The 26439-nt window shown below is 43.3% G+C and overlaps 2 protein-coding genes across 4 annotated transcripts; one reads left to right on the top strand and one right to left on the bottom strand.

Moving 5' to 3' along the window:
* EIF3L (eukaryotic translation initiation factor 3 subunit L) lies at positions 1-15721 on the bottom strand. 3 transcript variants are annotated; one of them, XM_082241360.1, is made up of 13 exons: positions 15568-15720; positions 14682-14730; positions 13157-13367; positions 12432-12511; positions 11386-11447; positions 11139-11208; positions 10559-10632; positions 10273-10444; positions 8564-8718; positions 7177-7347; positions 3623-4120; positions 1562-1642; positions 1-223 (listed from the first exon to the last, which is right to left on the bottom strand). In XM_082241360.1, exons 1-13 carry the CDS (start codon positions 15595-15597, stop codon positions 185-187), a joined length of 1692 nt encoding a protein of 563 aa, XP_082097486.1. In that variant the 5' UTR covers positions 15598-15720; the 3' UTR covers positions 1-184. The 3 variants fall into 3 exon arrangements, with proteins under 3 accessions (XP_082097486.1, XP_082097488.1, XP_082097487.1); XM_082241361.1 differs by lacking the exons at positions 1-223; positions 1562-1642 and adding an exon at positions 3216-3241 and having other exon boundaries at positions 3601-4120; positions 15568-15721; XM_082241362.1 differs by lacking the exons at positions 12432-12511; positions 14682-14730; positions 15568-15720 and having other exon boundaries at positions 13157-13366.
* Positions 15722-17235: 1514 nt separating this feature from the next.
* Positions 17236-26065, top strand: ANKRD54 (ankyrin repeat domain 54). The gene is made up of 8 exons (XM_082241368.1): positions 17236-17642; positions 19755-19802; positions 20540-20638; positions 21584-21655; positions 22316-22363; positions 22466-22590; positions 23068-23175; positions 24065-26065. Exons 1-8 carry the CDS (start codon positions 17405-17407, stop codon positions 24137-24139), a joined length of 813 nt encoding a protein of 270 aa, XP_082097494.1. The 5' UTR covers positions 17236-17404; the 3' UTR covers positions 24140-26065.
* Positions 26066-26439: the final 374 nt, after the last annotated feature.

Consider the following 26439-nt stretch of genomic DNA (forward strand, 5'->3'; position numbering starts at 1 on the left):
GATATTTCACTCATTTAATTAGATTTCTTAGTCCTTTTATATGAGCTCAGCTGTCTGCTATCCAAGTAAAAACTGCAGAGCCCTACAGAAAATTCCAAAATTCTTAGCTCATTCTCTCTCCCCACCCCCCGCTTGCCCACTAACAGAAAGAACCAGGCGGTTGATGACGAGTTCAAGATGACTTTCAAGGTCTTTGGCCCATCTTTTTCAGAGTGCGATTCAGCTGAAAGAGACAGACATCTAATTACAAGGGAATTCTTGGGGGCAGGGTAGAAAACACACACACACACACACACACACACACACACACACACACACACACACACAAATGGTACTATCTGAATTATGCATTTTTCACTCAAGGATTTGGGCACCATGCAAGAATGCCAAGTGCAGACATGGGGGAAATTAAACCACTTAGACCCTACCAAGATTTGAGGTCAGAACACAGAAGAGTTGAACATCAAATAGAAGTTTGCACAACTGCGTAAGTTGCAAAGGACTGCAAGGATATTGAGTAATTTAGTATTTAGTAACAGGCAGCAAAAGGCTCCCCTAAGCTAACTTGTGGCCCTCCAGTGCTGTTGGACTTTTAATTCCCATCAGCCCAAGCCAACAGACAGGGATAATCAGAGTTATAATCCAAAAATGTGGAGGGCCACAGGCTCCCCACCCCTACCCATATGCCCAGTCTTAAACAAAATCATGCCCTGTCCATGTTCTTGCAGTTGGGAAGCAGCCAGCCAGACTGAAGTAGGCTGCATAAAACCTGTATCCAGAATCTTCCTTCAATGTATTTTTGCTTTCTTGGACTGCATTTTAGAATGCCGAATACCACTCTACTACTATCTCTGCCTCTCCGACATTCTGTGCTACATATTCCCAGTTCTTTCCCTAATCCCTAACCTAGCAATCTTAAAAAACTCAACCCTTAACTTACTGCTCACCTGCAAATCTTGTATTTATCCTTATTCTTACATCTTTAAGTCATGCACAGTACAGCAGATGATGCCCATCTGTTACCAAGAAGGGCACTCTTCCACCTGTGGTGCTGTGCTCAGTGCTTTTGGTTAACCCAGCTCAAAGTGGCACTCTCCATGTGAGTCAAAACAACACAATGGCTATTTCCCCTTCATAGAGCTTTCATCACCAGGAGTCCCACCCGAGGGAATGAATAATAATAATTTATAATAATAAATTATTATAAATTATTATAATTCATTCCCTCGGGTGGGACTCCTGGTGATGCAGCGCCCTCTGTGGTAGAGCTGGAACAACTACACTATGTTCCCCCTTGCAAGCAGCAGGAGACAGATGAGGGTAGGTGACATTGGGAGAACTCCTTCCACTCACAGATAGATGGCACTACTGCCATCTACGTTTACATTTCTGGCATTCATAGCAATGCTGTTTAGATTTCACTCTCTCCTGCACAGAGAGAGACACATGGATACAGCTCTTCCTCAAAGCCTTGCTGAAAGCATGCAGATAGGTCACCCCATCAAATTTTGCAAATGGTAACAATAGTATATTTCGCCTGCTCTTTCAGCAAGTAGCTTACCTCTTCAAACTTATGGATCTGGCGGATGAAGAAATCCCCATAGCGACGAGCAACCTTTGTGTCTGCGATGTGGATCATGTCCTGCCAGGAGATAGGCAACAGTAAGGAACAGCTCAGGGGTGCTAACAGGCAACAGCTCTGTATGAAGTTCACTCTAGCCTGGACCTAGGGATATTTTTTCAGATAGGCTCCTTCATTCCTGAAGGAGTGAGGCCAACATTAACGTCTTCTTGGTGCCAGGTAAGATCTACATCTTTTCCCAGGCATTTGAAATAATCTGAATACTTGGCTATCTTGGTCCATAAACACTGTGATGTTTATATTTCAAGCGGCTATCAATGATTTGTTTCTATATATCCCCATTTTCTGCAAGTTGCCTACAGACTGTTTTATGATGCCACAAACAAACATAATACTACTCCATACTTATAAAGAAGAAAAGGATAAGCCTGTCAGGTAGTAAGACAGGGTGCTTCAACCAATGCTTTCTCCGTTGAAGACTGTCCTTGTATTCACCCCTCTCCCTAGGAAACATTATATATATATATATATATATATATATATATGCAGGTTTTGGTGTCTTCGGGTGTCTTCCCGTGTAAGAGTCGGGGTGTCTGTGCGACGTTTCGACGAGGTCTCACTCGTCATCTTCAGGCTGGTGCCTTCGGCTTCTTGTTACTGGAACAGAGCAGAGTCTGGTGTTTGAGTTCCTATAAATACCTCCGGATGCTGCACCCCCCTGCAATCCCTACACAGATCTGGCTGGCACAAGGCACAAAACCACAGCTCGCCCCTATACACGAAGCCAAGCCAGAGCACAACTAAATGCAGCACAGCCATCTTCTCAGAAAAACTCTTCACAAGCTCAAGAGGTCAAGACACGAAAGCGTTAGCAACTAATCTACACTTAATGACCCACCCAGTGGTATTCAGAATATCACTCATGAAATCACCCAAGATATCCCTCAAGTAATTAAGGAACAAAAGAAGAAAAGGCACACTAATCTAGGAACTTCCTCTCTGCCCAGAACGTTGGAGGCTATACACCACACCCCTCAACAGTATTTATAGGAACTCAAACACCAGACTCTGCTCTGTTCCAGTAACAAGAAGCCGAAGGCACCAGCCTGAAGATGACGAGTGAGACCTCGTCGAAACGTCGCACAGACACCCCGACTCTTACACGGGAAGACACCCGAAGACACCAAAACCTGCATTCCTGTACCCGTGAAAATCTACGAAAGCAAATATATATATATATATATATTACACACACACATGCAACTTCATCCAAGCAGATGAGAATGGGAATTGATTTGATGATGATGTATATCAGGTATCAGGATATAGCCCTCCAGATGTTCATGGGAGCTGGAAGTTGAACAACATCTGGAGAGCCACAGGGTTCCCATCCCTGGTGTATAATCACTAATGTATATGCCTTTAATCTGATGTATTTGCAGAAGATAAACTGATGGAGAAAACTGGGTGAGTAAGGGTAGTTCTAAAGGTGGGAGTGAATGGAACTCTTTGGGACAAGATTCATAGCTTTGTCCCTTTTAGAATGAAATGGGGGGGGGGCGCTGATGGTACTGGGAAACAAAGTACCTCCTATGGTAGGTGGCACTATGAATTTTTAAAAAGCATGCATCTATTCTTGGGAAAGCCTCTAACCTCTGCCTTTCCCAGCTTAAAGCTCATTTCCATTCCAGGAACTCTGCAGTGAAGAGGTCATTTCTAGCAGGTACCTCTGGCTGCCTGGAGAAGGGCGCTCTAGCAACTCTGCAATAAGCTGCTTTCCAACAAGTTAGGCCACTAGTTCATCTAGCTCTGTCTTGCCTACTCTTAGTGACAGCGAACCCAGGCTTTCAGACAAGAGCTTTTCTCAGCCCTACCCGGAGACCCCCAAGATGGAACAAGATCCCTTTCGCACGCAAGGCAGATAGATGCTCTACCACTGAGTTATGGTCCTTCCCCATGTCACCTATGCAATCTGACCAACCCGGAAAGCTTCTCGCAAGGGATGGAGAGAGGTGAACAGACAGGCGGGAATGGACAGACCTTGTCAATGTAGAAGTCCACCTCGGAAGCAGACTGGAACTCGCCATCCAGGGCAGAGATGCCGCTGGTCCAGACCAGGTTCTTCATTTTGTGTTTGAAGACGAGCAACTGGATCCGGAACTCCTGCTCTGTCAGGTCCAGGAAGCCGGCTAGCTTGGCAACCGGCATAGTGGTGTAGAGCTTCAGGAAGCTGCGGATGGTAGAAAGCTGGGCCTGCTGCTGGACCTCATCGGCAAAGACCTTCAGCTGCTGCAGGAAAGGCTCCTTGTGGTAGTTGGGGTGAACGTTGTCATAGTTGGGGACCACAGGGGAGAGGAATTTGGGGCAGGCGTAGCTGAAGAGCTCTTCGTATACCTGAGGGTCGCCTTTCTGCATGCGCAGCATCTTGTCCCCGTATTTCTCTCGGAGCTGCAGGTGGATGCTTTCGTCGATGCGCATAGGGTACATGGTGAGCGCAATGGCCAGCAGGGCGTGCATCTGCTCGTTTTGTTTGTTGATCTGCGACACAAAGAAAGCTCGATAGAAACACTCCGCTCTGTATTTTCAAATTTCCACGTAAGGACTCGTGCAGCGCAGTGACCAAAAGTCTGAGTGACAGAAGCCTCCAGTCAAATCTCACCTCTGCTTTGAGTTGACAGGTAACTTTAATGGAGACCAAAACAGAATAGACAGGCACACAGCCTGAACTGCCAGGATTAAACTGGAAGCTGCCATTGGCCATTTCGCTACACGGATTCAGGCAACGGAGTCACTCCTACCCTGCATTTCCATAGTAAGGCCTATGTGCCCTTGCACTGGTAACTGAAGAGTGACAACTTCAGAAATGCCAATTAGGAGCGCTTTAGGATCATACTGTCTTGGTAGCCTTAGGTAAGCCACTGCTTAGAGATTTCTAGGTGTTATTAATGTTTTTAAAATGTTTTCAATATGTCTTATCTGCCATATATTTTAAGAAACTAAATTTTGCATGATTGTTCCCAAGATCCAAGTGCACATTTGCATTTATGTTTGGATACAATTGGATGCAGTTTTGAATCAATATGGCAGACCGAACCTTTCAAAACTGCACTGATTTTTTTGGTTTCTTAGAATTTCTGAGCAGTGCTGGATATGAGGCTGCTAGTATAAAATACACAGAATAAAGTGTATTATTTTGCAAATTTGTTGTTCCTCTCTTCCCCAGGATAGAAATGTAATAAATCAATCTTTTGAGTCTCTTCCTCCCAGCTGCAGAACAGGAAGAATGATACTGATCTACAGGGCTGTTGTAAAAATTACTGAGATAATGTACATGAAACATTTTCTACAAGTATTACTATGTGAACCTAAGCAAATATAATGGTGCATTATTATAAAAGACAAGCATGTTACTAACCCACAGGGAGAAGCCTAGAAAAATGTTGTCCGAGGGGGGAGGATGTCAAGAAAGCTATTTCCCACCTATTCTTACTCTCTATTACTTCCCTCCTCACCCTTCAGTTCCCCACACAAAACAAATGTTACTGAACTGAGCTTTAAAGTAGATACATGCAATTTTGGTAAACAAGTTTAATTTGTACAGGTTATCCTGGACAGAGAACCTGGAGTACCTACGGATATAATAGCATTCCAAATAGACTCTTCCCACTACAATGAGACAGGTAATAACCAGAAGCGGAATGGCCTGTGTTGAGTTGCACCCTGACTCCTGAAAGATTTAATCAGCTGCATTCTGAAGGAGTTTGGCAGAAGATGTGAGTCCTGCAAGTACTATAAAATCTTCTAAAATACTATAGAATGAAGCAGCAAGAGTGTGCGTAAAGCAGTGAGGTTTAAGGCCACTGTACTCACACATTGCTAGCTGACTGAAACACTGCAAATAAGCCTGAGTGGGGCAATTACACCCAAAGATTCATCATTCATGATACCCTATACTGACTTACTGGTTTTAGGGATCCAGAGAACAAACTCAATAAAGAGAGCAACAGTTCTGGCAGGTCATTTTGGCAGATCACAATGATGAAGCTGTTTCAAAATTGGCTCCTACTATTGCAAGTAGGATTAATACAGTGAAGGGGTGGGGGGGTGGATACACACACACAGAGAACATCATAGCTGGTATTAATGACAAGGGAAAGTGTGTGAGCAATGTAACAAGAGACAAGGTCAGATTAGCAGAAGAAAGCCTTGAAGGTGAAGACTAATTTTGATGTATTTGGGGCAGACAGCAAGGAGCCAGGGAGAAACTGGCTCCTGAAAAATTTAATCAGTTGCCTTCTGGATGAAGATATAGGTCCCAGGAAGGCCAGTAAGTCTGTGTCCAAATCAGGCTTAACTGCAGGTAATATAAAATGGTGGTGTTTTTTTTTAAAAAAAAGGGAGGGGAGAAAACTTGATAATCTGGTTAGAACACAAGGCTAGAAAGAATAAAGCAGTGATTTTGGTGTAGTCCAATTAAATACAATGGGAGTTACTTCTGGGTAGACAATACATTAAATTACTCTGGACGTAGAGGAGCATGGTTTGTTTCACACGTAGCGCTAAGACATAGTTTATTTAGCCTAACTATGGTTGTCTGAACGTGCAAACCCAGCCCAGCAGACTAAGCAAGGCTTATTTTCTGCCAACAAACCATGATGCAAATTCCTAGTTCATGGGTAGGCAAACTAAGGCCTGGGGGCCGGATCCAGCCCAATCGCCTTCTAAATCCAGCCTGCGGATGGTTTGGGAATCAGCATGTTTTTACATGAGTAGAATGTGCCCTTTTATTTAAAATGCATCTCTGAGTTATTTGTGGGGCCTGCCTGGTGTTTCTACATGAGTAGAATGTGTCCTTTTATTTAAAATGCATCTCTGGGTTACTTGTGGGGCATAGGAATTCGTTCATATTTTTCTTCAAATTATAGTCTGGCCCCCCACAAGGTCTGAGGGACAGTGGACTGGCCCCCTGCTGAAAAAGTTTGCTGACCCCTGACCGTTAAGTCCAGTGATGGTCGACACTGGGGTTGCAGAGCTCATCTCACTTTACTGGCCGAGGGAGCCAGCATTTGTCTGCAGACAGCTTCCGGGTCATGTGGCCAGCATGACTAAGTTGCTTCTGGCGAACCAGAGCAGCACACGGAAACGCGTTTACCTTCCCGCAGGAGCAGTACCTGTTTATCTACTTGCACATTGACGTGCTTTCGAACTGCTAGGTTGGCAGGAGCAGGGACTGAGCAACGGGAGCTCACCCTGTTGCGGGGATTCGAACCGCCAACCTTCTGATCAGCAAGCCCTAGGCTCTGTGGTTTAGACCACAGTGCCACCCAGCGCCACCTCACCAGCTTACCATGCTACAAAAGTCAAGGGCAGCTGGAAAACAAGCCATACTTTAGAGAAACAAGTCATGACTTGTCTGCCTGTTTGTGAGACAACTTGTGGTTAATTGGACAAATGGAAGTTCAAACAAATAATATTTTAGCATTGTGTACAAATTTGGTCTATGCCTGGGAGGAAATAATCAAAAGCATCAAGAAAAGGCGCTCAGAACAGAAGGAACAAGCAACTGTTTACCATGTGTCTTCAGGGCACCTTACCATCTCATACTTGTAGGTTGTCCTCTGGAACATGCTCTTGGTCCTCTGAATATACAGGAGGATATTTGCAAAGACACGGATGGCATCTTGGTAGCGTCGCATCATGAGGTATGCAAAGCCGACGTAATAATAGGTCGTGACCTGGCACTCTGGCACACGTGAATACATACTCTGGGAAGGGAAAAGATTCAAGTGAGATGCCTGGAAAAAATAATTTTCAATCACTACTGAGGACAGCTTTCTTCCAAAGGATATGGTGGAGGAATTCTGCTCAAGTTCTTTATGTTAGAAAGGGGATCAGTGGTAGTCCTGAAGTGGTACAACAGTGCAGCTCCGTGCTATCTTTTTAAACCAGGCTTGGGGCTTAATATATTATTTATTCCAGTTTTACACTGGGCATGACTGTTGCTTTTCTAATAGGTGTAACATTTTATTTGATTTACTAACAAACCTGAGAAAAAATTACAATTTATTTTTTTTCAGCATGAAAAAGGGGAATGGGGTGTGCCTATTTTCCTGCAGATGTACAAACATTTACACTTGACACTTCCTCAGTGCTAAGATCCCATGTTGTGTTCTCAATTCAATGTACTTGGTCACAATGGCTGACAATGCAATTAACACTTTGATAGATTTATCTGCTTTTATTGAGACCAGGATGTTTGTGTGTACACAACATGCATGCTTTATTTAGAACCAGATGCTCAAGGATGATTGTATATATATGAATGAGAGAGAAACATGGCATTCGGGAAAGGGTACTAGAGAGAGAGAGAGCAGGTAATTCCTGATATGGAAAACAGAACTGGCAACATAGAGAAATGGGCAGGTCATATTTGTAGCTTGCCTTCTCAGAAACATGCTCTTGGGCCTCTGAATGATATTGGAGAAGTACAGAAATAGCATCATGGTGCAAAGGATACAACAACCAAGACAACAGGACACCTAGCATTTGGGTACATCAGAATATTAACTCAGGGAATTAAAGAAAATGAGAAAACAGATGCTTTGAAGGAGATTCTTTGCATATTTTCAAATATACACCTCTAATTTGGAGAGCAAAAAAGGGTTTTTTCAGAAGAGCTAGATTCTCAAACCCCAAAATTTTGACTGTGCATGGAACTGAAAACGAAGGATTTTTCAGTACCCTCCATTTACACAAAATGGCTGTACACACAGCACTTAAATGGGGCAGCAGAGATTTATATTTGACACACATGACAGCATAGGAGAGAAGTGCATTCAGAAATCATTAGGTGCACAAACCTCCTTGAAATCCAGAGGATTCCTCAACAACAAAAATGAGTGTAACACCCAAGAAGAGAAAAGGAATGTTCAATTTTAATGCTCTAGCATCTGGCAGAATTTGAGTCCTGTGCTCCGTTACCTTCTTGTTAAGTTCAATGTTCTCCAGAACCTTGATGGCTTGATAGTAATCTCCAAGGAGTGAATGGAGGCGCAGCAAGCCCACAAGACTGAAATAGCCCAACATCTTATAGAGAGAATGGCGGCCATATTCTCCAGCTACACTCTCAGGGTCACCTAGGGGAGGAAAATAGTTTTTGCATATTTAATAGGAATTTGAAAGTACCACTAGGCATTCTATAGAAGGACAGGAGAGAAGAGACCAAATGCAACCTTCAACATGTTGTTTTATAATCAGCTTGATCAAACTTTCCACACAGAAATAGTTTATTTGGATTCATCTATGGTAGTAGAGGCTAGATCAAGAACTGAAAGTGTTTTAAGAACCCTTACAGGAGTTTGAGAATTTACTAGTTCCACTGAGACATTAGAAGAATCAGATCCTCCCGTCTGAACAAACATCCCTATTGTGCACATTAATCTATCCGAAATAAGCACCATCCTCTGGTTTTGTACTTACAGTCACTACTGCATCAGCATACGCAAATGGAGTAAAAACATTCAGTTTCAACATATATAAAAATGTAAGAGTAAGGAACAAAGAGCCTGATCTATTTTTATTCAGAAATAAAACCAATGGTTTCAATTGGGATTACTTTCAAGTAAGTATGCAAAGAATCATGTCAGGAGTGGGAAACTGGTGGGCTTCCAGATGTTGATGGACTAAAAATCCCATCATCCTTGATCACTGACCATGTAGACAAGGGTGGATAGAACCAGAGTCCCACAGCATCTGGAGGGCCACAGCTTCCCCACCTTGAATTACAACCTAAGGCTGCCACCCTAACCCCACTTACTTGGAAGTAAACCCCATTAAATTCAACTTCTTCTGAGAAGACATGGTTAGGCACTCAGTAAGGTCACTGAACTCAGCAAGACTTACTTCTGGGTAAACCTGATGAAAACTGCACTATAAATGCATTGGAATGAAAATGATCCATATTATGCAATCTCAAGCATGCACTTTACCAATCCAACTGAAGTAATTTACCACTAGTAAATTGTTTTTATGAACAGTTGATTGCTTTATGTATATTTGTCTTTCATCTTATCATTTATAGTCTGCTGTTTTTGTTTTTTTTAAAAAATGAGTATCTTATACTATTATGTAAACTGCTAAGACTCATGTTTGATTAAAAGACCTACAAAACAAAACAAATATATTCAAAATGCAGTTTCCTTCCTGGCTAATCTACACACTGGCTAAACCCAAGCATTAGATTTAAGACTATTTAGCTTCATGTAAATAAAGTGAGCAGGATAGAATTAGCTTAACAGGCTTGCAGATTAAACTGTACCTATCACACAGATAAGGAGAGTTATAGCTCAAAGCCTCTCAGTGATAGGATTCTGCAGAAAGAATACTAATAAAGGTATTGGAGGATAAAACCACAACAAATTATGTTACTTGTAGAAAACTACACACATACAGAGCTGGTTTTATACAAGTGAGTTTATACAAGAGAACTTACAGCCTCTACAGGTTTCCAATCAGGCAGGAACTCAGAGATTAAGGCTTTGTTTTATTATTTAATCTATTTATATGTTGCCTTTCCTTGATCATGGAAACCAACACATTGTGGTGAATGCATGGTTCTTCATGTGCCTTCACACCACAACCTGGAACCACTTCTATTCTCTCTCTAACATACACCTTTGATTCCTTCTTACCTCCACTAGTGTAGACCTCTAGTTGCCGATTGATGTTGGATTTGTCCACCAGGGAATGCAGCACATTGAGAACGCTGTGGACATTCCAGATCTTGGGGTTTGAACGCAAGAAATCAATTTCTTCATCTGACTTCTTGGCTGTCTTGCAGCGGTACTGACTGAAGGACTGGAACTGTGAAGGAATACAGAGAACAATGTTGGAGAAAACTCGGTCATTATTTATGTTCACCTCCAATAGTTTGTGCATAGAGAAAGAACACAAATCCCAAACTTAAAGCTACTGCACCTGATAGATGAATTCATCTATGATATCCCAGAGCCACTGGTTGGGCAGTTCCAGGGGAGCTGGTCCATCTGCATCTAGAGAAGAACATTCACAAAGAATTTATAGCGCTTCAGAGACTGAAAGAGCAATCAAACCCCCTTGATGTTGTCTGCTGGAGGGAGCAACCTGCATGCACAGAGAGACTGGCAGATGAAAAGCTACCGTTGGTGGTATTCCCACAAGTGGTAGAAAGAATAGTGCTTCACAACAGGGCATTCTGGGTTGGAGCAGAGCTGGCTATGGATCCACAGCTGCTCTGTTCCCCCAAGAGGGGCCCAATTTAGGTCCTTAGCTGTACCTGACTTGAGGTGACATAGCTAATTGCCCCCATTGCTTTCAGTATGTGTGAGTGGGTGAGGGGGATTAAACATAAAAGGATCTGCTGGACAGAAAAGTTCAGCTAAACAGCCACCGACATTGTTTTGTGCGTGGGTAGGATAGCATTCTAGGTTGATTAAACCCACCCCGGTATATAAATTATTCTTGTTTTCTCTTTCACAATAAAAGAAAGAAGTTACATATACAGATCCCAGGAACTCACTGAGAATATAGTTGAATAGATTGCAGTAGTTGTAATATGACTCAAATCTCTGTTCCAAAGATGGACCACCCTGTAATTAAAAAAAGAATCAGAGTTGAGATGGTATATAGCTTAGGAGTTTAATTTTCTGGGCTTCAAATACTAGCTGAGCATCTCAGCTAATGATAAGCCCAAGTCAAGACAACCCAGGGATTCAAGGTGGATAAGCAACTGAATAAGTCAATTCACTTTCCATCACAGTACTTACACTGACTTTAGCATAGATGTGTCTATAATACAGCTCCTTGTACAAAATCAGGAAGACAGCATCTTCAAGAAAAAATAGATATATTATCTTATTTAAAATATTTGCATCCTATTTTTTCACCCAAAGAATTGATTCAATTTCAAACAACTTTTGCCAACCCACTGCTCACCAACTTGGCTGGGGCTGATGGCAGGAGGGTCCCATTGGGGGAAAAGGTGATAATAATGATAACGATAGTAACAACAACAACAACAACAACAACAAATCCAAAATATTTGGAGGATTTCAAGTTGGTGAAGGCTGATACAGAACAACCAAACAAGATCAAAACCACATCTAGATGCATAAACCTTTCCAATCAACAGCAGTAATAAGACAGAAAAGGTGCAGTAGGAACGTAACAGAATAAAGCTTGGGGAAATAAAGTATGATGAAAAAGAGAGGAAAATGTTTCTTTCAAAATTACCATCAATTAAAAACTCTCTTCTCTGCACTCAGACATTTATGAAAGAAGTAGGAATCTGCAATATTAAAGGATCTAGACATAATCTGAAGGCTCCTTTGTGACCAAGCAGAAACAAGTTTCTTAGAACCCACACAATGGTGGTCGTAAGTATCTAGATTACATAGTGCAGATGCCTTTGGTTTCTTTTCCTGCCACCTCCCCAATCTAACTTTTTGCAGTTAAATTAATGCAGTTTAATTAATTGTCGGCCAATCGGCCATTACAATACAGAATAACCGTATCACAGGTGTCAAAGACAACTAAGCATTTCCAAGCATAGTGGGGGCCCAGGTGAAAATGCAGCACAGAGTAAAGCTTGCTTCCGCTCACTGCAAATTCCCAAACTGTCATGGTTCCATTTCTACTTATTTTTAATAATAGGTTAACTGTTCCAATGTATGACAAAGGCCACAATGAGTCTTTACCTTAAGGAAGTGATAAGAGAACCTGCAGCCCTCCAGAGCTCCATCAGTTCTGGAGGGCCGCAAGCTCCCCATTACTTTTCCTTATTAAGCTGACCAAGGGAAATGAAAATACTTACCATTTCCAACCTGCGGTGCAATAGCCTCTGCCTCTGGCCATGGTGTGTTTTTAAAGAATCTTTCTGTCAGTTTGGTCCAACTGCAACACACAGAAATGTTTAGTAAATCAAGTGCCTCACTCATTAGTACTAAAGAAACCAAGACATAACATGGTCAATAGTCATTAAGTCATTGCTGCTGCAACTTGCATTGCTTTTTCCAATTTTTTTAATCAAGCATATGTAAATATGGATTACTGATTTGCTGTGAGAAAGAAATCTACCATCTATAGACAGCAATAGCAAGACTTTTCATTTACACATGTCTGTTGGTGAGACCTGAAGGACCCCCTTCAGAATGGAATGAAAAAAAGTCTTCTTCTGTAAGGACTATAGCTCTGCAGCACAGAAATCCCCAGGTTCAACCCCAAGCATCTCTGCTAAAAAAGATCCTCAGTATTATGGCTTAGAAAACAACCTGCCAGAGATTTTGGACAGCCACTACCTGAGATGTTTTGCCAAAATAAACAGAACTAGGCTAGTTGCATGATTGGACCAACAATATAAACCAACTTCCTACACAAACCTCAGCTAACTTCCGAGAATTTATAAACAAGGCAACTGCTGCTCATTTTTGTCCCATGAATTATTCATTCTCTTACAGGTGTTGATGTGAGGGACTCGATGAAACCACAAGACATTTATATTTGCAAACTTCACACGCCCCTGAGAAAACCGAATCTTACCTGTTTTCATAGATGTCTTGGATCTCATAAACCTTCTGATCAATAACATCACTAGATACACGACTGGCCTGAAGCTCATACACTTTCTGGTCAATCAAGTCAGACACAGTCTTGTGAAAGTACTGGATAAAGTTTTTTATCACCTCAGGAATCACCTGATAGGTTTGCTGCTCATACTGTCTTTCATAGGCAAGATCCTGTTTTGGATCTCCTGTGAGACAGAAGAGATGAAAGAATATTAAAACAGAACAGGAAGATGTAGAACAAGGTGGCATTCCAGATGTTGTTGAACTCAAAGTCCCATAATCTATGCCAATCGTCATGCTAGCTGGATGGAAATTGGAGTCCAACAACACATGGAGGGCTACAGTTTCCCCACTTTTGATGTGGATTAATAGGAAACAGTTTGCACTCCAACCTTCAAAAGCACTTGGGACTTAAAACCCGACTTCCCTTCATAATTTCTTTACATGCTTAATTTCCAAACATCCATACACATTACGTAAAAGAATACTGGAACCCAGGAACAGCAAGATCATTTTAACCTAAGAAATACAAATAACCATCATGTTTACTAAAAAGAAAAGTTTTAGGTCTTTACCTAAATTTAGGTCTTTACCAAATTTAGACATTAAATTTGGTAAATAGATATAATTCAAGTTAATCCCCCTCATACCAAATAAAATACAATAATATAAAATCAGTAACAGTTTAATAGTTACTTTACTCTGTCAAGATTTTCCTATTAATTAGTACTAATGGAAGGAGACAACATTGAGGGTAGCAAAGTAGCAGGAAGAAGGACCCTCATCAAGAACCTCAGGTATGGGGAATTTATGGTGCTCCGGATGATGGATTACAATTTCCGTCAGAGATAATACAAATTTTAATCAGAAAAGTACCTTATCTAATCTTCAAGGGTTGTCAGATTAAAAAAAAAAAGTTTGGTTCTTTTAATAGTGGCCCAAAACAGAAAATTCCAAACAATGTTGTAGAATTCTGATGCAGCACTTGCTGCTGGTAAAATTCTCTTAGCAACTTTTGTACAGCAACCCCTTTTTTATTAAATATCAGCTCTGGCCTAATGTACCATGAAAACATTTTGTGTAGCACATCCACTTTGTCAGCATGTATTGGGAGTGGGCAAGGTCCATGTGTCTTCTTGGTACTCCAAGCCTAGAGGGGAGCCTCATTCCATAAGGACACTTTTTTCAAAAGCGGCACCCTGTTTGCGGACTGCCCTCCTGTTACAAGTACATTTCCATTTTGGCACCAAGTGAAGACATGTATCTGTCTACCCAGGCTTTGTAGATTTTTAAAAAAGGAGTGGGTGGTGGGTTAACCTTCTCTGCTTATTTGTTTCTAGCCTAGTGTTTCCTGGTGTTTAAAAAAATCCCAGCTTTTGGTTGTTGTACTACAGCCTGAGATGAGAGAGTAACAAAAACATTCTAAAAAGTTTGGGGGGGGGTTAACCCCAAAAGATCTTACAAAAATTAACAAATAAAATAAGAACAAAATAACTCACCTGTGTGCATATCATACTCCCCTGGGTAAGTATAGGGATCATATGAGCCCTGAAAGCAGAGAGAGACCAGAATATCAACACACCTGACCAGTGTCAGATTTACGTATAAGCTAAACAGGCTATTGCTTGGGGCCTCACTCTCTCGGGGCCCCCCAAAAAACTTAAAAAGGGAAAAAACCTGGATGTACATTTCCAAAATATAAGATAAAATCAAATCAAATAAAACCTACATACAGCAACAGTGTTTTGTGTTGTGTATGGACCTATTAGGTCCATAAATTACCATATAGCATACAGTGGTACCTTGGGTTAAGTACTTAATTCGTTCCGGAGGTCCATATTTAACCTGAAACTGTTCTTAACCTGAAGCACCACTTTAGCACCACTTTAGCTAATGGGGCCTCCTGCTGCCGCCGTGCCGCCGTATCACAATTTCTGTTCTCAACCTGAAGCAAAGTTCTTAACCTGAAGCACTATTTCTGGGTTAGCGGAGTCTGTAACCTGAAGCATATGTAACCCGAGGTACCACTGTATATTCAACACAAAAAACAGCGACAATTTGTTGTTGACAAAGGACAGCCGGACATATAAAGGGCCCCATTACCTTCAGTAGCCTGGGGCCTCATCAAACCTAAATCCAGCCCTGCACCTGACACACCCATAAGATGCTTTGCCCTTTCCCTCCTCAGATGCGGACTGCCAGCTAACCAGAACGCGACACACACGGCCTCGCCTTCCTTGGGCTGCTCGGCCGCCCGACAAAAACCGCCCTCGCCGCCTCCCAAGGCCAGCAGGGCTGCCCTCGCACCCCCAAGACCGGCCAGGCGCGTTATTTCCACCCGCCGACCAAGACCCCGGGTGGGGAGTGAGCAGGCGAGGCCGGTACCTCTTCGTAATCCTCCGCCGGGTAGGACATGGCGAGGCTTTCGGAGCGAAGGCGAGAGGAACGCACACCGTCAGGGAAGGAGCGTTGCGGCAAAGAAAGCGCTCCGGTCAGCAACCCGCGCCACTTCCGGTGCCGACCGCCGGCGGAAGTACTCAGGGTGTTCGCTGAATATTGGCTCTGGGAGGAACGGAAACGCAAGAAGCGGTTCCTTTTAAGCGCGGTTTAACGCGGGTTGTTGTGGCGCAGCACGACTGAGGATGAGCCCCGCTGGCGCATATTTGGCACGGGAGGGGTTAAAAGAATGAGGAGATTGCTGTTGGAAAAGAGCGAAAGGCGCATTTAGCGCGGTATCCTATTCCCACTGGCCACCAGCCAGATCGAGGAAGCCTGGTGAGAAACATCTCGTTTCTCACAAGGTATCAGATGTAATAAACAAAAAATCTGCAGTTATTCCTTTATGGGGGACACAAGAGCCCTTATAGAGTCCTTTGTAGGTTCTCCATCGGTCGGAGGAAAAAAAAGAGGCCAACCAGAGAATATTGAGAAGCAAAGCAGCTAGTAAGCCTGATCTTTATTGATCTGTTGCAACTCACCACACGCAGGAGGGAGGAGGAACCCAGAACAATGGCACGCAAGGCCTTATTTAGACATTTTAAATTCCCTGCCCTGGAGCTCAAGACCACCCCTCCATACATCACAGAAGGGGTGTAACCCAAGACCACCCCCCACATACCTACATCACAGAAAAGGTGGTTAAAACAGAAATTTGAATGCTGTTTTTCCTGTTTGCCAGGTTATCTGATTGCCTTTCCTGATAGTCTGTCACCCATTAAAATACTGATTACTCAATTCCTGAGACAATGGGAAGGCTCCCTGACCCCCCCCCTCCCTCCTTGCAGGGAAAACATTTGGTCAGTTTGGGAATCAAAATTGTTTCAGGTCGGACTTCCTGTGCTGATCTATGTACGTGCTTGGTTGGTACACGTATGAACATTTAACATATATCTAAGACCTCAAAATTCCTATCGCAGTATGAAAGAAACTTGACAAGAATATCACTTCTCCCTCCCCCTGATGGCGTTTTAAAATACCTCATGGCAGGCAGCAATTCTGCAGATAGAAATGCCGCAATGTTAAAAGCTTCACCGGTTGAATTTACACAAGCAAAGGCTCAGGAATGTACCTTACGCCTTCTTTCTGCTGCAATTGCTTTGAAAGCATTTCTGAAATGGGGCAAAAATAGTTTTTATTTAAGGGAGAGAGCGAAAGGGTATTTTAACCTTGCTGTATAATGCAAATCATTGTGGATTCCTACATGTGAAAAGTGCAACAAAGGGAGCACTTGGCACATGTCTGGAGCTCCAGCCGGCTATCCCATCCTCCCAAGATACTCCATTTTACTTCCCTTCCACAGTTAGCATTCCCACCCAGCCACATCAAGCTTTTTTTATTAAAAGAAAAGAAAACTATTATTAACATTAACAGCTTGGCCCGTCGATGTAGCCCCGCATATGGCGGATTCCTGCGTGGTGGCTCCTTTCTCAAATAAAACATCTCTTTGGCGCACGACCCCTCTTCTGACGTCATTTGCCCCGCCTCTTAGAGTCGCTCGCCTTCTGCCATTGGCTACGCGGCGGCTTCTGGGGAGCTCCTGAGTGGATGTTTGCGGTGGCGGCGGCGGCCGGACTATCTCTTCTTCCCTCTTCCCCCTCCCCCACCTCCTCGCCCCACATTCTATTGTTCCTATGGTTACGCGAGTTCGCCCCCGCCTTCGCGCTCTGAGCCTGGGCCCGCTTCGCTTGAGATCCGGACGCGCAGTGGCGCCTCGACGGCGGGGATGGAAGGCGGAGGCGCCGGCAGCGCGGGAGACCCGAGTCCGGCCTCCGCGAACATGTTCTCCCTGACGGGCCTCGGCGCCGCGTTGCGGGCCGTTCCCGAGGCGCCGGATCCCGCCTCGCTGCACTACCTGCAGCTGCCGTGGCAGTGCGAGCACCGCGTGTGCAAGCTCGTCGGCCGCCGCCGCAAGGCCGCCCGGCTGCACCGCAAGGTGGGGCCTACCGGCAAGGAGATCCACGGTGAGGGGCTGGGCGCGGAAGGGGGCTGTCCCCGTCCGCCTTGTCGGCGCGCCGCGTGAGGGAACCTCCAGGCCGCCGCCGGGCCTGTGTCCAGGAGATTGGGGGGAAGGTGGTAGCCCAGAGTGGCTGGGGCAACTCAGTCAGATGGGCGGGGTATAAATAATAAATTTAATATTATTAGTATTTATTTTTGGTAGCCTAGAGTGGCTGGGACAACTCAGTCAGATGGGCGGGGTATAAATAATAAACTTTTTTTAACTATTGCACGACTAACAAGTCCAACCTGTGGCATGCTTTACTGGGAGGAAATCCTAATGGGTTCAGCAGGGCTTGCACCCATGCAAATATGCATTAGGGGAGTGTAACTTCAGTGGGGATTCTTGGGCAGCTGTGCCCCAATAAACACGCACAGAGTTGGGCTTCCATCCCAAATGTGCTTTCTAGGAAGTGAGGCCTGTTGTGCACTGAATCAACAGCCACAGGACTGGGCTTTCATGCTTGGTCACATGGTCAGGTATTTCAGCTACACTGCCTGGAAGTTGTGATCCACTGTGCTTCAGCTCTTATGTTGCTCTGTTGAAGACCCACTGTAGTGTAGCGACCAAAGTGTGCTTATGGGGCACAAAGTACCATGCTGAGCTCCCCAGAAAAAGGGTGGGATGCAATAGTGACACACAAATCTGAATTAACTATAGTGGCTTGGTTTTATAGTAACTGGAACCTTCATTTTACCTGTTTTACCTATTGAAGGTTTGGGGCATGTTGTTGTCTTGATTGGGAGTAGAAAGGGTATCTGAAGTTTAATTGATCTGTTTTGAATAATTCTGAGTATGCAGCCTTACAAGAGCAAGACTATTAAGCATGCTTATGCAGTGGAAAGACCACTGGAGCTTGCTCCTGGGTAAGTGTGCATAGGTCTGCAGGCCAAGTGAAGTCAGTTTTGGCTTTGCAGAACCTGGAGAAATAGCAAGCAAAAGAGAGGGGGGAAAGATACTCTCTTCTGGGTCACTGCATGGGAAGAAAAGAGATGGGAATACCCTGTCGAGTCACACTTGTCTCTTTATACAAATACAGCATCACTTGAAGAGTTTCTTCAGAGTGCACTTGTATGAGAGGGTGCAAAATGAGGAAGTGATTTGAGAGAGAAAACAGTTTGCAGGTAGACTGGCTACATGAATGCAGCCAGGCTGTGGGTAAATTTACACTCCCATGTACAAGATGGGGCAGTGCAAAACCTTCAAAATCTTTTGTAAAACTTTACAAAATAATGAGACTATCAGACAGGGTGGGGGAGGCCTTGCTGCTGTTTGCACCTGTAGTTTTTTTTCCTTCTTAACAGATGAGCGCTCTTGCACAGGAGTTATATGGTGGGGAAGCAGATGGCCTTCTAGATATTTTTTTAAGGAGTGCATATGAAAGTAGAAGAGTGTTGAAATGCAGGAAATACCCAGTTTAGTGTCAATGGGAATTGAACAAGCACCTTCTGCATGGCAGTCACAATGAATATTAGCTAGACAAAAACTGTATTTAGCTGGGTGAAATAAATTGCATTATGTAAAAATCTTAAATGCAGACATAAATTAGAAATATTATTTGTATAATCAGTCCTAACTTTTATCATGCATATAACATAGCATTATGTTAAGTTCTTACCCTTAAACAATTACAAATGCCATTCCATTCTTTGTAGTTTCTTCTTTGTTTCTAATATTATATAAAATTATACTACAAATCCAAAGCCCTCTCTAGGTTTTCTTTTAATTTAATAGGTCATCGGCACCATGCTCAGTAAGTTTCTATTCCATTCATCTAATAATGGAGATTGCTGACTTTTCCAATTTTTCTGACATTTCCAGTTTCCCCCCTTCAGTATCAGACCAGTTAATTAACATAGTTCCTGCTAACTTTCAAAGGTTGTATCCCATAAAATAAGTTCAGCCTTGTGAAAAGGTATGGCTTGTGTACAGGAAACGAGAAATGAATAAGCATCTGTTTTGCAAAACCTGAATTATTAAATTATTATTTTTTTGGAACAAGCCTAGGAGTCAGGAATTAAGCAGTTCTTCTTGTCCTATTTGCTTTCCAAAAAACTCACCCTCTCTTTTTCCACAGCTTTGAAACGCTTGAGAGAAGCTGCCAATTCTAATGATTTAGAAACAGGTACGGTTACATGATTTGGGCCCTAGTGTATATCTTTGTGTGTGGTTGTCTTCTACATCAGTTCTGGTGATGTGTATCTTGTAAGCTAGAAATGTGGCCAGCAAGAATGTGGTTTCCTGCATGGTAAGGAGAATGCTTTGAACTGTGGATTTCGGTGGTTTCAAAATCCCCTTGGAAGGAACATCTTTAAAAGACTCTTGTCAATAGATTGAAGGAAATTAGTGGACTGAGGAAGTATCTAGTGACCAAGCTATAAGCTTCACTTATTTAAAGCATTTTTACCCACTCTTCAGCTGTCAAATGCCTTCAGAGTAGCTTACAACAGTCCCTCCTAAGGAGGCCAGTGCCCTCAAGCCAGAATCCATTGTGCACCTTACAAGGCCTGCCTCCTCATTCTGGCCATGCCCACCTGCCCTGTACCTGCTGCCAAATCTGACATCATGTGTGGGGCAGATGAAAGGGGCTTGCAGGCAAAACCTCATGCAAAGGGCTTCAAAAGAGTTTGCTCTTTGGCAAATCCTGTAAAGTGCTTGAAAGGCACTTTGTGAAATATGCATTTGCCCTGCCCAGCTATCAGATTTGGCTCAAGGGGACTTAGTTGGGGCGGCGGGGAATAACAATCTAGCCCACCAGCTAGATCTAGTTCCACAGCCCGGACACAGAAGTTGGAATTTGAATGATGAATCACCAACAGAACAGCTCTCTGACTGCTGTCTTGTCTTCCTTGGTGGCACCAGTGCAGCAGCTTCTGGAAGATGGGGTGGACCCCTGTGCAGCTGACGACAAAGGTCGAACGGCCCTGCACTTTGCTTCCTGCAATGGAAATGACAGTATTGGTGAGTCACATTGAAGTGAGGTGGGCCTGTCCGCTTCTGGCCCCATTTCTCCAGGATAGATTGCTAATCATTTTCTTTCTATCTATAAAAGCTGAGCTTCAGAAAAAAAACAACCCCATATCCTTTTTGCAAGCATCCCACCCAGCTTGTGCAAGGAGACTGAGGAGTGATGTTATGCACACTGATAAAATTTTGGAATATTCTTCCTAAAATATTGTGTCACGCAAGATTGTCAGAATATTTCTGAACAATTTCAAGAGGAGCTGAAGTTTTGTGTCATGAGTCCTGAAATGTTTAGTTAAAAGAATCTTAGAAAGCAGGAATAGGAAGGAACTTTGAAAGCGCCAGAAGCTCCTTCCAAGGAAGAATGGCACATTGGTGCATATGATGGCTTCTTAATGCTCTGTGTGCAAACTTAAAAGAGTTTCAGGGGACATAAAATAGGCATTTTACTACAGGAGATCCTAGTTCCTGTGGAGCACTTTGTGAGGGATGGATCTGGGGAGATTCAGGCAAGGGTACTTTTGCCATAAGGGATACGATTGCTTCCCTTCTTGTTATCATTTAGAAGGGCTCTAAAAATGTTCTTCTTAATGTCTGCTTTTAGTGAGCATATATAAGAGCTAGGGGGCTCTTGGTTTTTTATGGATGGCTGATGGAATTGAAGTAGAAGTAGTATTGATATTTGTAAGTCAAAGGGTGGGGTTTAAATGCAAGAAACCAATCATTAAAAAGTGAAATGTTTTACTGCTACTATGATTAGAGCATTGCTTTATGTTATATATGCTTTTAAAATTTGAATGGTAACATATTTGTAACATTAATGAGTCGGCTCTGTTGAATAGCCAGTCTTATCGATTGTAGAGGTAAATAGTTCAGATCTGGTGGGTTTTCTTTGCCCATCATGTTCAAGACACACTTAGGATGGGTCTGTTTGTGTTTTAGTGCACTTGCTTTTGGACCATGGAGCCAACCCAAACCAGCGAGATGGACTGGGGAACACCCCCCTGCATTTGGGTAAGCGTCTCTCACACCCACCGGACTGCAGCACATTTGGCCTTACCTTTGACCTGCCTATTTCTTTCCTTTATATCTTCTTTCCTTCCTTTGCCTCACAGTAGCAACTTGTGTGATTAAGTATATTTGGATTTTCTTCAGCACTACAAGGAGAGAGTTAGAAGAAGCTGTTCTGCCTTAGGGAGTTTGAAGCCAAACTGAGGCTAGATTTGTATACCGCCCTATACCCATAGTTCTTGGGGCGGTTCGCAACACAAAATGACAATATAAAAAACACAAAACACATTAGGAGGAACTGAAAGTAAATGCAGGTGAAGAGTTTCTCCTGGCTGTACAGGAGGACAAAAGATGTGTGCATGAGGTTTTGCTCTGAATTGTTCCAGCTTCTGGGTGTAGCACTTAAAGCCATGGTTTAGGTTACATGCCAATGGGGACATTATCTCTAGAATCCTTATCTCCATACTGTTGAAAGTGATTGCTGAGGCTGAGGCAGTATTGGCTTGTTTAAGGCCGCCTAGGGATTCAAAGTTGAGATATTGAGGATTTCTTGGCACCTTTGTGAGAGTGCCATGTGCCAACCATTACCCCATTAAGCAGAGTCTGTCCCCCACCAAGTTACTGTAACTACTTAGTTGTGTGTCTCGTGTTTTCCCTCCCCAGCTGCCTGCACGAACCATGTACCCATCATCACCACACTGCTTCGTGGAGGTAATGCCAATTAGAAAGCTGCCTTCTCTGTTTATAGATATCCGGAGGGGGCTATCTTCATCCTTAAAACACCCTTTCTTCTTCTGCATGTGCATCTTCCAGGAGCTCGAGTGGACGCCTTAGATCGAGCTGGACGGACCCCTCTGCACTTGGCCAAGTCGAAGCTGAACATCTTGCAGGAGGGCCTCTCACAGAGTCTGGAAGCTGTGTGCCTGGAAGTAAAGCAGGTGATAAGGATAAGGAGAATGGGTGGGCAAGAAATCTAATACATAATATAGTATAATAGAGCCTGGTTGCAAAATGTTGATCTTCTGTGCATAGAAGTTTGTTATGGAACTTTTTCCATAAAAGCCATTTTCCCTCCAGGAACCCTTGAGGAAAACAGGCTCCTGCCATGCGCTTCTCAGATTTAATATGCATATAAAATAGGGGGAAAGTCCAATCTTAATAGTAGCAAAGCAGTCTGCAGATCTGAAAAGTATATTTAGTTTGTTTCTGTGCCAGTGGAAAAGCCATGGTGTTTGCCCCCATTTAGTTCTCATTTGTTCTGTTTTATTTATTTCAAATGTGCTTCCATTTTATTTCAGAATTCATCAAAACCTATAGCAGAATTACAGTACTTAAATTTTGACCTGGTACTTAGAAGTGTGAACCCTCTCCATTGCTCATAGTAAATCCCATCTCTCCTATGCTCCTTGTTTCAGATCATCCAGATGTTGCGGGAATACCTTGAACGCCTCGGGCGCCATGAACATCGGGAACAGCTGGATGATCTTTGCTCCAGGCTACAGAAGACTAGTACAAAAGAGCAGGTGAATGAATGACGGGGGATTTTGTATATTTAATTAAAATCTGACTTAACCAAGTTTAAATATATTTCAGTGTTGCAAAATGACAGTGCCTTTTTGAGACTCCTGAAGGGTAGAGAAAAATATATTTATTAAATGATACACTATTTAGTTACAAGACATTGTGGGGGGAAAAGCTTTAGTTTAATAATACTTTGTCAAATTGGTGACAGCACATTACTTTCTGTTATTAGAAACATAAGGATGAAAAGTTCAAGACCCATCAGTACAGTTGGAGAAGTTTAAATTTTAAAGGCTATCCTGATTTCAACAGAGCATTGCCCACTCCACTTGCACGTGGTTCTTCTTGCTAGAAGCAATGTTGCAATAGCTTTGCTGTGAAAATAAAATGATTTAGTAGCTGTGGCTCCACTTAGAAGGAAAAGCCATGGTCCTGATTTCTTTTCCATCAAATCTGGTACAGGAGGAAGCCTGGGCAACTCTGCTTCTGCATGGCAGCAGATCCTTTTAACAGTCCCAAGTCTCACTGCCAACCCTCATGAATCGGGGACCAAATTTTAAACTGTGGCTTTTGTTGATGGATTGCACCATTTTCAAAGCTTGCAATGGTCATTGTTGAAAAATGGTCATTGTTGAAAAATGATTATTGTTAAAAAAAATTCTCTTTTCCTGACCATACCCATTCTTCAAGGTCTCTTACTTTTGTAGACATACTTCTCTTTACTCTTATGTCCTTCAGTAGCAGAAATTTCTCTGGCTCAACAGGACAATACCAAGTCCCAGTCTTCGTGAATTAATGAATTCTGTCACCTCACAAATTTCATTTCCTTCATCATATTCTTATTTGACTTCTGTAACATGTTCTTATGCTTTTTTCCCTCCCCTCTGGAAGGTGGACGAGGTTACTGACCTCCTGGCCAGCTTCACCTCCCTCAGCTTGCAGAAGCAGAAGATTGAGAAGAGGTAACGGGATTTCCCACTGTTTCCTCAATCAAACAGAGAAGCCATGGGAGAAAGAGCAACTGGAGCTCCTCAGCAAGACTTCAGGCTTGCTGCTGCTGGTACCAGGCACGCTTTTCCTATTGGATATATTTGCTCAGCTGCCCAAGACTTGTTGGGCCGCTATTACTGCCGTGGAAGCTTCCTTCAGGACAAGAGGTTCATACTGAGGCCCTGACTTTCAGAACAATGAACCACTCTTTTTTTTTTATGCATCAGTGACAACTGTTTTAGTAAATGCGGTCACCTTGTACAGGGGAGTTGCCCCATTTCAGAAGCCTCTTCATGGTCCTACAAGTGACAAATCCAACGTGCTTTGAGAACATTTGGGGAAACTGAAGCTGTTGGGCACAGCATCCCACGCGAGTTGTCTGACTTCTAAGGACATGAATTGTTGAGCAATTGCATAAACAGTGAGAAACTACACCCTGTTGGGCAACTAAGTTTTAAAGGAGGTTTATTTTAAACTGAGAAAGGGCTAAAGGGCCAGCAATGCTAGCTCTGCCCACTAAAATGCTATTTAATTCCCTCCTCCTCTGTCCCATCCTCCAAAATAGCAGTGGAAGATTTTTACAGGGTTCTTTGCTTATGCTCCTCTCCTATGAACCATATCGTTATCATTTCCTGCCTTTCTCATGTACCTGCATCAGTAGCTGAGGTGTGCAAGAGAAGAATTCTGCCAAAATCTCTTGTCTGAGAGGGCGAGTAAGAGACTTAAAGAATCCCTTGCTTGCATCTGTCAGCTTGCACCAATTTTTTTTTCCATAGTTATGGGCTGCCTGGGATTCAGGCCTAATAGGGAGCTATAATGAGTTGCCAGGCTACCCATTGCCTACTCCTGCTTGTTACTGTTCCTTGGACTTTCTTTTGCTCTCTGTGCCAGTTAACATAATCTATGTCAGTCCTCAGAAACCTGAGCTGGAAGTAATGGTGTCTCTCAGGGCTGCTTCGTACACTACTTTTCTTCCTTCAAAGACAGGACTGATTCAGAAGTAATACAAAACCAGTTTGGAAAGTTTAGACGCAGTGACAAATCACAATTTGTTCTGAAACCGGAACAGAAGCTTTAAATCCCTACACGCACACAAGAAAGGGAGAGGGAAGAGTGTGAGTCCAAGGTTTGTGATCACAGCAGCAAACCAAGGCAGTACTCCCAATGTGGATATTGCCATAAAGGGAAGAGAGAGGTTGCTTTCTCAGTGTGTGGGCACATGCCTAGGACAGATATTTTCTTGATGACAATGCTGTACGTTGCTTTGGTTGAATGGGCCTTGGAAATGTATGTCTTCCCATTTGCAGTAGTTGCCTGTCCCTGAAGCGAGGGAAGCTTGACTTCTCATTCTGCCGCTAAAATTAAAAAAGACAAAAAGACTTAGCAGCCCTTATGCTCACAATGAGAGAAGAACTCGTTTTGCCTGATACATGCCAGCTCATCGGATTCAAGGATGTTGCTGCCACATAACAGCGTGTTTTGACTTCAGCCAACCCACATTTTTTAATCGGAGGAGGCAGGGGGCATTTGTAGCAAATCCATTATTGTGATCTGATTTCTGCATCATTGAAATTCCAAGGCTGCTTCTGAACCTTGAGCCTAGTAGGCTATTGTGACTGTCTTTTGTTGTTGCTTTAAAAAGTGTGCTGCTTTTGTGAAAGACAAGATTTAATGGGATTCGTACCTTTCGACAGAAGTCCACGTTTTCGATTTCATAAGCTAAGCAGCTTTGATAGGAGAAATCCTGAATGCTCAGGGGAGGAAAGTTGGGGACTGACTTGACTCTGACCTTGCCAGAGCTGTCACTGTGAATACGGAGAACTTTAATACAATGTGCAAGGAGGGTGGGAGGTGATTTGAACTTTTCCATTGTAAACTTCAATAAAGTGCTGTCTGCTTTCAGGGTGGCTTTGCACATTTCTGCCTGCCTACTTTTCCTCTTTCTCCCCCACCGCCCTGTTGTCTTCTCTGCCTGGGGCCTGGAGGTGGACTCGGTAGTTTCTTCACTTGAGCAAACTGCATTGAAATGAAAGCTGACAGTGTCTCATTGCCTTAAGCTCAAAGACTGAGGCAGTCTGTAGACCTGATGTAATTTGCTGCCTCCGTCTTGTGTTTGCGGCTCTGATCCCACGGTTGCGGCCTCCTAACTCTTAATAGACTTGCTGAGGACTCCATGAAAATCAATGTCTCTGCTACCCCCTGCTAGTTTCCTGGCAGTCACTTACGTGCACTGTACCTGGGAAACAGCGAGGCTGTCTCACTGAATCACATTTTCA

This window comes from Podarcis vaucheri (assembly GCF_965113315.1).
Source record: "Podarcis vaucheri genome assembly, chromosome: 10".
Lineage (NCBI taxonomy): Eukaryota > Metazoa > Chordata > Lepidosauria > Squamata > Lacertidae > Podarcis > Podarcis vaucheri.

Excerpts from the sequence above, each read along its gene's own strand:
- EIF3L (XM_082241360.1), bottom strand. The coding sequence starts at position 15,597 with ATGTCCTACCCGGCGGAGGATTACGAAGAG. Across the intron at positions 11,209-11,385 it reads ACATCTATGCTAAAGTCAGT|GGTGGTCCATCTTTGGAACA; the intron begins GTAAGTACTGTG and ends TTTTAATTACAG. Across the intron at positions 10,633-11,138 it reads TCTATTCAACTATATTCTCA|ATGCAGATGGACCAGCTCCC; the intron begins GTGAGTTCCTGG and ends GTTCTTCTCTAG.
- ANKRD54 (XM_082241368.1), top strand. The coding sequence starts at position 17,405 with ATGGAAGGCGGAGGCGCCGGCAGCGCGGGAGACCCGAGTCCGGCCTCC. Across the intron at positions 22,364-22,465 it reads CACCACACTGCTTCGTGGAG|GAGCTCGAGTGGACGCCTTA; the intron begins GTAATGCCAATT and ends TGCATCTTCCAG. Across the intron at positions 22,591-23,067 it reads TGTGCCTGGAAGTAAAGCAG|ATCATCCAGATGTTGCGGGA; the intron begins GTGATAAGGATA and ends TCCTTGTTTCAG.